This window comes from Anopheles nili, chromosome 3 (genome assembly GCF_943737925.1).
Source record: "Anopheles nili chromosome 3, idAnoNiliSN_F5_01, whole genome shotgun sequence".
Taxonomy (NCBI): domain Eukaryota; kingdom Metazoa; phylum Arthropoda; class Insecta; order Diptera; family Culicidae; genus Anopheles; species Anopheles nili.
In genome coordinates this window covers 44264098-44275660 of record NC_071292.1, presented here as the reverse complement: position 1 = coordinate 44275660, position 11563 = coordinate 44264098, and the positions used below count along the sequence as shown (strand labels likewise).

General features: G+C 49.5%; 1 protein-coding gene across 1 annotated transcript; it reads left to right on the top strand.

Moving 5' to 3' along the window:
* The first annotated feature begins 6000 nt into the window (after positions 1-6000).
* On the top strand, positions 6001-10487 carry LOC128726001 (uncharacterized). The gene is made up of 4 exons (XM_053819780.1): positions 6001-6021; positions 9235-9606; positions 9707-9826; positions 9910-10487. The coding sequence occupies exons 1-4, from the start codon at positions 6001-6003 to the stop codon at positions 9982-9984; spliced, it is 588 nt and encodes a 195-aa protein (XP_053675755.1). The 3' UTR covers positions 9985-10487.
* The last annotated feature ends 1076 nt before the right edge of the window (positions 10488-11563 follow it).

Genomic DNA, 11563 nt, shown 5'->3' with positions numbered 1-11563 from the left:
CGCGAGTGAGTTTAATTCGATGATTAACACAGCTCGCGCGTAATCTCGAATTGAATGCAATCGACGAAATTAGCCAACCCTCCCCGGGTTTTCGCGGCAGTTGTTTGTTTCCCGACGCATGTCCATGTGTATAAATATAATTTTTTTCTCTGTCCCATCCTCCCATCCACCCATGCTTGAATGCATCACCCTGTGGGGGGGATCCAAACGCCAATTAACTTGCAGTATTAATCAAACGAGATGAACCGGCGTTCATACATACACACGCTGTCATCACGCGACGAAGTCCTCGCCGACGAGTTCGGGGGTAGATAATCAGCCCCGTAATTAGTAGCCCTTGCCTTGCCCTAGGGCGTGGGGCGTGGGTGGAAAAGCGGGCCGCTTAATTTGATTTTAAGTGCTCTCAATCACTCGAACTGTCGCCGGCAACAACGGACCAACGGCGCCAAGAAGCACTGACGCGGGGGATGAGCGATGGTGAAAGTTAATAATTAAGTTGGTTCTCGAGTCGGTTCGATTCAATTACGGAGCGGGGGAGTTTTCGGCATAATATAATCGCTTTATTTCCATTTCGGGGGCTTATTTTCCACCGGCCGACCGTGATTCTCAGCGCTCCAGCATTCCAGCCTGTAGTGGCATTCAGCAAATCCCCCAAACCTGCACTATAAACCGAACGCTGGCGAAACTTACGAAGCAGGACGAACGCTCGCTTCCCAGCACCCCCCCACGGGATGGACATCCGGCGCGGAATGGCACCGGAATTGCAAACCCACCCGGTTCGTGCGGATCGCCGGAAATGCTTGCCGCCATTTAGGAAATGAATTATTCACAACCACAACCAAAACCAGCCATACCATGCCGACGCCATTCTGGCAGAGGGGGTTGAGAGGAAACTTTCACTACTTTCCCATTGACTGATTGGCCAAACTGTGCTGGGTCAAACTGGCTGCGTCGCGTGGTTCGCGGTTGGTTCCACACAAAAGTGCAACCACGTGGCCACGTACGTGGCTCGCTGACAAGGCGACTCGAGTGGATGATTAAACAAACTCTTCCCACCACGTTTCCGTGCGCCCATAACCGGCAATCATTTACATCAGACCCCACCTTTGGACACAATCGAGAGCACAAATGAACACAACCCGAACTGGCGCCGTGAGGCGTTGGAACCGGAAGTAGCGCCATATTGGACCGGTAATTCGGTTGGCAAGCGACACTGTTTGCATATGCCGATTGAGCAGCGCAATAAAGTCGGAATGTGGTGGGGATTCCCCCAGTACCGCATTCGGGCAAACCGGCACCATACGCCATACTGACAAACCACAAACCGATCGTCCTTCCCCACGTTTGTATTGACCTTTGGCGCATAATAGCGCACAATAAATACATTTCTTTATCACTCCCGCACTCCATCGGGTGGTTGTTATCATCCGTCCGTATGTCGAATGCAGTCTGCTGTGTTGTTCTCTCTCTCTCTCACTCTCTGTATCGCACCTATTCGGGCAGGTCTAAAAGATTCCAGCGATGGTGCACGAGTGACGAATGCGCTGGCAATATGGAGTGTCCTTTTTTCTTTCTTCAACCCTTCGACGCCACATCCTGAAGCGATCTCATTTTTCGCCATCGATCCAGTGGTTGGTGTTAATTTTTCGATTACCATACGCCAGGATTGCCGACAACCATGATTGGGTGAGGCGTTACACCAGGACACCCGGACCCGATGGTCGACGACCGTAAATCCTTGCCCGAAAAACGGATGCGTCCGCAACATCTGCCGTACGCTGCCGGTGCCTTAATTGAGTTGCATGCAAAGTAAGACATCGCCGCATCGTCGTCAAAGGACACCACCGACACTTCCTGGGACTGCTGGCGAAGCATGAGCTACCAACTGCTCAAACAATCAATGCGCGTTGTTGCGTGCGTGGAAGGAGGTGGGCATGAATTTTGGAGAAACGCTTTCACATATTGCAACAACAGCCGTGCTTTGGGGCTTTCGTTACTGGTCTACCCATTTCCGGATTGTTGCAATGAAGATCGATGGAGCTTCGTCCTTGCTACAGCAGCAGCAGCAACAGCAGGAGGCGGTACAGTCAATATTTCGTTTACGGATTTGCCCAAATCCGTTCCCATCCCGTTGGGCTGAAACGTGGTGTTTTGGGGAAAAGTTTGCGTGCGTACTCCTACTCCTGCTGCTGCTGCTGCTGCTGCTTTGGATCGCATCAACGTGATTGTAATTTCAAACATCAGTCAGATGGAATAAATTGACAAACGAATATGCCATACATATGTTACTGCGGCGCTGGAAACCCCCCAGCACGGGGGCACGAATCGAGACGAATCGGTGTACAAGTGTACGACAACGACGTTCGCAAACAATGGGCACGGGATCAATCTCCATCAAGTGATCAAGGGGAGTAGTGGGTGGGTGGGAGCAGAAGCAAGATGGCCGTGATATGGAAAACGTATTAACAGCTAAGTAGAAACCGTCTCCAATCGACAAAGCTCGCTGGCTGGCATCATGCTCTCTATCAAGGGATTTGCTTCCTTCATTGCGATGCGATAGCAAGAAAATGTTTGCAACATAAATCCCACCGACGGTGGAGCCTGAGAGAGAGAGAGAGAGAGAGAGGGTTTGGGGAAATTTATCAGCCATTTTGCTTCGCCATTTTGCGCTGACATTCAATTAGTTTGTATCTCGATATCTCGGGCCCACCCGAAACTGACAGCAAACCCCAAAGCATTGTGTTGGCGTGCAGTTTTAGAGAAAAGTCACCTATCCAAGGATGCGGTGACATTTGTAGTAAAACGCTTTCGATTGTGTTTGATTGGTTTTAGGATGCGATCAGAGGAGCCTTTGCTTCCGCGCTGATGGAGAGTTAATTTTACTTTAACGCTTCTTCCAGAGTTCGATCATTTTTAACTTAAAGAAAAGTGTTAAGCTTGCGTTTATGCCCAAAAGCGATGTTTAGCGAGTTTTATCCAGCTACCGCGGCTTAATCCCGACTTTAAGCTCGAAAGTTCACATATAACTCGACTCGAATGGCTTTAAATGTTGTACGAGCAAGTTTCCACAACGCCCCGGGCGTAATTCCCGCAAACAGAAAGTCCTGCCATATTCCAACGGAAGAAAACCCTCCGGGCCTGTCGAAGAATGTTTCACCAGCAAGACATCCGCGTAGGACAAACAGACTAATTGGCCGTAATCACTGCCGCGGAATCTGCGGTTTAGGTTTTACGTAAAAATCACACAAAAATCCGGTACGTACAGGAAAATGTTTGTAAAAGCGCTGCACGTTTTGCTGCCGCCAGGTATTTTTACTACTCCGGCCAGATACCGAAACGCCCCTCTTCCATCCCAAGACAATGACTCATTATAAAACTCGTTCGGAGTACCCTTTGCCTTATCACACCGAAATTGATTATCTTTCGCGCTCGCTATTCACTCGCTGGTCGATTGTTCGAAGGATTAGAAGGAATTTTGGCCAAAGCAGGGGTTTTATTTATAACCTCCGCGAAGATGCTTAAAAATAGGTTAACTAACGCCAACGATAACGATCAAAAACGCAGCTGCAGCTGATAAAAGCCCGTGATTCATCGAAGATTTGATTCGATTTGTTGTGAGCATCGAACCGGCGCTCTATCTTGTAACGATAAGATCGATGAAGTGTGCAGAAGCGCGAAACACACACGTACAAAAAAAGGAAAAGAAGCAACCATGCGGATAGAAACTCATTTATCACATAAAATTGCTTAAAGCCGACGGGGTTTTTCCCACCCACTATCGGGGGGTGGGAAGCTTTAATCAAATGGTTAGGTCGATTCCACCTTACTTTACCAAACAAGCCTTCATAATCTCGGGAAATACACGCCTCAAACTTGCTGGCACGCCGTTGTCTGTTCGAAACCAATAAACCGATACCGATACTCGATACCCACTTTGAGGTTACGTTTTTAATGAGCCACATTTTAACTAAAAGCTTCTGCTCCATGCAAAGGGTCTTAATTTCGATGCCAGTTGTGAAGAATTCGCACGCATCTCGGGCATCCAAGAGCGAGCTTTTGGAATCAATTCTCACCCCGCAGGCATTCGAGGAGCGTGCCGCTCGAACCACCCACAAAGGGGTGGAAAATTGATCCCCACAAGCGGTGGAAAACGCCTGGACATACGGCCGGGGGAAAAAAAATGGGCAGCACGAGCCAGGCACTTGAAAGAGTTGTTAATAATTTACGACAAGCCTGACAATCATAATGAACGATAATAAACATTTGCATACATCGTACCGAGTATATTGCCCCCCCCCCCCCCCTTCTCCAGGACTTCCATCTATCCCTCCCCCGCCACCCACTTAATTCCCAAAAAAGCCACACGCTCACACCTCGCAATCCAACCGGCACACGAAGTGCGCTGTTTGCAGTGGCATCAGATCGAAACGGCTGCCATCGAGTGTCCTCTTAACAGGCCCTTCGATGCCCTCACCACTCGAACTCTTCGAGGCGTGTGTTGATTCATCGGCGGTCATGTGTTAAATTAGTTAAAGCGGTTAATTGCCCGCTATATATATTAGGGCACTCATTTTCATCCGAATCGATACCGACACCCGACCGACCGGGCTTCCCCTTTAGCTCCCGGGTAGGGGGGGGGCTATAATTGCCATTATCCCATTTTCCCCGAGTTTCCCGCAGCAGGGCACGGGGCGTTGCTGGGAAATCGATACTTGGGGCCCCTACGGGCGGGCGAGAAAAGCCCTTTCGAAATGAAGCGATCGAAATCGGCGATGAAGCGATTCGGATTCGGACCCACACAGACACACGCACACGCACATCGGCAATATTCCCCGCGGATATTACCAACACTGCCCCTGATATGGGACGTAATTAATTGCAGTCGATTTTAGAACCGCGTCAACCCCGAAGGTCCTAAGGCCGCAAGGAAGCTCACCCGTTTCCCGGAAGCTCTCGTTGGAATTGAACTTTAATCCACGCAACGTTGCGCGCAGGACCTTTTGCTGATTCACTGCAACTGGGCGGCATTTTCCCCGGAATAGGAATTGCTTTTCACACTTTTATAGCGCCCACTGTCGCTCCCAGATAGAAGCCCTGCTTTAATAGGCAATCAATGGCGTCGATTGTCTTCGGCGAATCGATTGAGCTAAATCCGTTCGCCGGACGATGACGACGACGACAAGACGCAGATTTGTCTGCGGTGATTCTCGAAATCTCGTCGCAAATGGCGGCTTTAAGGAGCGATCGCTTTACGATTTGAACGAGCGATCAAAGACAAACGAAAGAAAAAACCCCAACAACCCCAATCCGCTGGTTTTGCTGTCGATTAGTCGGCAAGCGAGAAGGTCTTCTGGAGAATGCCGTCGCGCCCACAAAACGCTCGAAAGCATCGGCGTGAAATTCAATTCCCTAATGGCGGATTAAGTTCTGCCCGCTGCCGACCAACGATTCCTGGGGGCGCATGCGTCAAGGTATGGCCTGGCATCAGCATACCACCGAGGCCAGGCTTATCTGTGGGTTCAGGGCTTCCCGGTACGATAGATACCTGCCGGACCGCGCGGGGACCTGATAAGCGAGTGATGATGATGATTATTATTATTATTTTTTGCTCATCAATCCGCACTCCAACGCGCTATAAAAGCTCCGCTGGGGCACGGTAGTCTGGCCAGTAATTTACTACACCCTGTGGTGGCTCGAGACGCGAGCGACGAGATATCGTGGTGCCTCTAAGTTCAGCCGTGTTTGCGGCCGTGGCTGCTGCTATCAGATCGGTCGATGTTTTGTTCCTTCGTGGGAAAATAAGCCAACTCGAAAGGGAGTCAAAAAAAAACCCAAATTTCCCACCCCCGCAAGTGCTTCCAAACAGTGCCCGTGGTTTGGTTAAATTTGTTTTTGTGCGCGCACTCACACGTGATCCCTTTCGCCGTTCCGTTTGATCGATTTCGTCGTGTCCTTTTTTACCGCCGTACCGCAGCATCCTGACATCCTGACGCCGAAACAATGGATAAAATTGGGAAACTTGTAAGTGCCCGTTGGGAAAGGTTTGTGGGGTGGTGGGGTGCGCGAAAGCTGCTTTATAACGATCCGATCGCATCGGCAGAACAATCCATCATCCTGCTCGGTGGCACGAAAAATCAGTTCGAAAAGGAAAATCTCCCACCACGCGCCCGGCAGCCAGTCACAACCAATTGCGAACTCGCACAGGTGCACAGGTGAAACTTCGGGCGGCGGGCTGATGAAATTTTAATTTCATTTAGCATTCGCACCCCCACCCGTTGGTGGCACTTGTCGAGTTTCGAGTCGAGAAACCGGGGGCTTCAATTTCACCGAAGCGAATAAACCGAAACACGTGGAATGCCCCCTCAATGGTGGGCGGGTGGTGTGTGGGGTGAAAAGTAAAATTACCCTCCACCCACCATGCATCCATGGTTTCGAGTGCATTCGGAGTGCAGTGTGCATACATTGCTTTTTTTTTCTTTATCCTACTTCTCACCGCCATTATCCTTCCGAACGGTTGGCGCGTTTTGGGAGCGTTCACGTGTGCACACTTCACGCACGCACCTCATCCAATTGAAACCCTCCTCAGGCGGGGGTGGAGCAAGCAGGTGGGCGGAGGTCACCACCGGGGGGGGGGAGAGATAGGGAAAAACAAATACCAATTAGTAAAGCGCCGTTTATTGATCATTTTATTCAAACATTTTTATTCCATCGCGCCCTTCCGTTCCCGGGGTGGTTTGGGGTTTTTTTTTTATTGCCATCGCTAGTTGCATTTCGTTCCGTTACGTCCTCTCTCTCTCTCTCTTTTTTTTCTTTTCTGCTGCACCACAATATTGCACAATAAGCTCAGCGCGCTAATGCAATGCTAGGGCGACTCACCGGCGAAGCACTTGTGCGAAAGCGTGACGCGAAATAGGTCACCCTGTGTTTAGTGCGACGCGGCGGTGATGAATTGTTGTTTGTTTTTCTCCCTCCCTTTTTTGTTGTTGTTGTTGTTGCATTCGCACTACAATGAAAACGGATAAAATCGATCGTGCCCGGAGCTGTTCGGCAAAATCTGAGTGCAATATGTTGCCACGCCGCGCGTAACAACATGTAACGGAAGACCGCATCGACCCGACCCAAGCGTAGTTGTTTTTCTGTGGGTCAGTTGGGTGACAGTTGTACCTGTACCACCCTGTGGCTGATGTCAAAAAAAAAAGGACACGTCAGTAGGCTGAAAGCGGAACCAAAAAAAGGGTGCATAGAGATGTTTGATTGGTTGGAAATAAAAAAAAACGCTTATAATACAATAGCTAATGCGCAAGCCGCTTAAATGCTTCAAAAGAGACAATAATTACGCTCAAAATATGCAATGGAATTTGCCGTTTAACAAGCCTCTAAATTGTATGCTTTAAATCCTTCGCGGTTTTGTCCCAAAAACATATTCATTATCAGCTTAAGCCGTATGCATGCGATCCACAAAATAACGCTCGCAAACGCCCGGTGACAAATGGAGTGCACGTTTTTAGCCCTCGGCATTTGTGTTTTAAAGCCCATGCCGAGGGTTTATGACGCCAACGTGCGTGCACATTGAATTTAAACTCAACACGTGCTTAACCACGGACAATTAAACGCGCTGCAACCCGATTTGAAGCGCAATCGTCCGTGCCGCGAACAATCGAATACCGGACACCGGAAGTGATGGTTGAAAATAACAAATTCTCCCGCATGCTCGCCTGCTTCCTAATGACATCCTTAACGACCTGTGGGTGGGTGGGTGGGTGGGTGGATATGAGGCACGCTCACACACACACACACACGACGTGGTCCCATAAATATTTATGTTAAGTAATGGATTTATTATACCACTTTGAGCAGCTGACAAGCTGACGCAAACTGTACACTCGCAACGAGAACGCCTTGAGTGGCGTTCGTAAGGTAGGTCTTTTAGCTGGCTCTGGATGCACCCAGGTACCTCGTTCTAGGCCAGATGCTTAGTCCTTGTGCACCTGCTCCGTCGATAAATCGAACCGAGGTGCATACTGGTGCGAAAGCCTGGAGACCATCGATTGAATAATTCACTGCATCCAACAAAAGGTGCGTGCCAGCTTCTGCCGACCGAATGGGCCGAATGGGCCGCATTGCAAACGCATTCTAGTGCGTTTTAAACACCACCATCGAGCCCTCGGTGCTTCTTCGTTCGTGCTGAAGACCCAACCTACGGTCACCATTTCGTTTGCGGCCATTTAGCGCACGCAGCCATCCATCGGCAGCGATAAGTGCGCATTGGCAAATCGTTATTAGCGGTCGGGAACGCGCATTAGCCACACCGCGATCGCTTATCAGTGCCAAATGGCGGTTATAGGGGCGAGTTCGGCGCCGGAATTGCTCTTTTTAATGAGCTGTAAAAGAAAGCCGAAGGAAAAGCGTCTGCGTGCGCGGAGCACCACCGGGCATCGAATGGGCAGAAGGAAAAAAAAATTAGGTTCGGAGAAAATTGCACGCTTTTCCGGTGCCACCATTTGTCAGACCTATTGACAGACCAAATAACAACCGCGCCGGTAATGGGGCGCCAAATCGAAGCGCCAGTGCCGAAGCGCGCGCGTTAGGTCAACATAATTAAAAGGTAACACTCAGCGCCCAGATAACGACCGCAACAGACCGTCGTTTAGGCGGGGGTGGGGGTGGAAGAGGAGGGAGGGGGAAGGAACCAAGGGACATGCCAGGGGCGGAGACGGCGCCAGTGAAACCATCCGTCACCTGGTGGGTCAGTCAGCTGGATCGAAATTCCTGCCACAACGCGAAAAGTGCTGGGAGCGTAGGTCTTTTTTTTTGTTTGCTGCCAAAGGAAAAATTCCACCCACACGAAGGGGGCGAGTGAGGTGAGCAATTAAATCGGAACAATTATTGCACAACGATTCACATCTGGCCGCTGCACTTTCACACATTTTTGCTGTATCTTATCTGCGCTTCTAAGCGCCCCAGAGTACGTCAGAGACTCCATTTCTCCCTTGCACAATCACATCTGGTTCCGGTCGGTGGGGGTGGCGGACGATTAGTGAAGTGTGGGAGGGTAGAAAAAAAAATAAACGATGGAAATTCCGATAAGGTCGCGTATCGCGGCACGCTCGAGAAAGCGGAATGATTCATGTCCCCATCCGGGTGAAGGGCCATCGGTTGAATGCGTTCAATGCCGGACTTCCGATTCTAATTTCGTTCGTGTGCGTTTTCTCGCTTTATCGCTTGCCACCGTAGATTTTGGTGTTTTCCTTCGCACTCACGCTGGCACTCGTGATGGGCCGCAAGGACGAGGACTCACTGAAGGACCTCTTTGCTGGTGCGAACGTATGGGCACCACTAATGAAGTGGAACCGCGTGCCCGCGTACGACGCCGGTGCAAATTTTCCCAACCAACCCAGCGAGTACGATGACTACGAGCAACCGGATGTGACCGGAAGCGTCGATGGGCCGTCAGCGATCGTGAAACGCTCCCAAGCCCGCCAACCGATCTGCGAGGTCCTGCTGAACATGGTGTACGTGGGTAACGGCACCGATGGGTACGAATACCGGCCAAATCACTACGTCACCGAGTCCTGCCTCGGTTCGTACAACAGCTACCAGAACAAGGTGATTATGAACGATATTCATGACATTCTGCATGACACTGACATTGCGCAAAAAAAAGAAACCCCCCACATTGACACATTGACACACGCTTTCATCGTAGTGCACCGAGACGGGCCTATCCTGCACACAGATACGTCAAAAGATCTACATCACGCGCCGCAAGGTGCCCGGAACGGATAACAAACCCACCAACTGCTGGGAACACGTCGCACTCAAGGAGGTAAAAGGACACGCCGATTTTAATTAGCTTATCACCAACTATCTCTCCATCTCTCTCTCTCTCTCACCCACAATGACAATCAGATCGATGCCGGGTGTGAGTGTATGTGGCCAAAGGAGCAGATCGGTGACAAGCACTCCTACCGGTTGGGCAAATAACGGCACGGCAGCGGACAATTCTGGCGAATGACGACGAGAATGCTACAACCACGTACAGTTTGGGGATTGCCACCGACCGCCCACCTTACCTAACCGTGCCGCGGCGTCCTGCCTCGCCTTCCCCCTCCCCCTCTCGCCCTCCTTCCACGAGCACTGATTAATGTGTAAAATGAGCCCTTTTACGTGTTTATCGCCCGTGCGACGAGCTGTTTGTACTGTACATACCTCCTGCAATTCCATGGCATGCCCGCGCTTCGCTGCTACGCGCCTTCCCTTCTACCACTGGCTAAAGGGCCGAGAACTTCGCTTCCGGAAGGACACGGATAAAATGCGTTGCCGGGCCTGGCCCGGCGACACATGCGGAGTGTGGTAGTGCGCCTCTGCTGCGCCTTAGCGTTATGACCTGCAATTATCGTACCTATTTATTGTAAGAGCCCAAATCAAGAATCTAAATAAACCGCATCATATGCATGCAGCGCCGTGATAGTCTATCGATTACCAAAAGGCGCGCAAAGCTACTGGCGTGGTGTAAGCCTTCATTCATTTCGGTTTCCTGTCGCGGTGCTGTCATCCCGTAATCGCACCATAATCGACTGCAATCCGGGTGTCCTAACCGGGGTGGGAGCTTACGCCTGGTGTGTGCATATTTTATGTCGCTGCTTAATCGGATCGCTGCGTGGTTATGGCCGGCATACCCGGACGCGGCTGTGTGCTGTTAATACGGTGCATAATTCAATTCATCCCCGGGCGTACAAACAGCACCTGTAATTCGAGTCGTTCGAGTTCCGGCTCCGGCGATGACACGGTACGCGCAAGATTGTTTCCCGGTTCGGTGGTTTACAGTGGTCATGTGAGCGGGGTGCCGTTTGTTTAAGCAAACGGTGCACAATTACAAGGAAATGACCTGTCGAATGTTTGGCCAAGGGGCTCAAGGTACCCAGGCATCGGATTACGTAAGATGATTTAAGTGGAGAGAAATTTGGAAAGAAATCACCATTTACAACCGATGAATCTATAGGGAATCGTCTTTATGGTTGTTTTATATCGTAAATGAAATAGTTTTACAACAATATTATTTTTATAGGTAAGTTTGTCTGAGCTTACATTGCAGCTCGAAGAAAAAGGATAAAAAACAGTTAATTTGAAAGAATTTAAATTTGGAAAAAAGGATACTAATTTTCAAAAGAGTTATGTTATGTTGTCGTTTTTACCGCCAACTAGCTTTGGTCTTTAGCTGTCAATGAAATCATCCATGCACTATGGGCTAATCATGACTGTCAAACATTGCTGTGACCCAACCAGCATTTTGTTGTTCTTTTGAAAATATTTTAGACAATATATGAAAAAAGTTATCGTTACAACAAAATACATATGCTCTAGTGCACTATTTGAAAGAAACCAATCAAGATTTTGAAATAAAACTAATTTTAGACTCTATTCAAATTTTAATCAAGCAGATTCATGCATGTCTCATGCTACAGCTGTTTATCGTCGGGTTGAATATAATTAACATGTGCATTTGTAATCTAACATGCCTTTATAACAACAACATTTTTTGCTATTCACCGACAGAAAACAG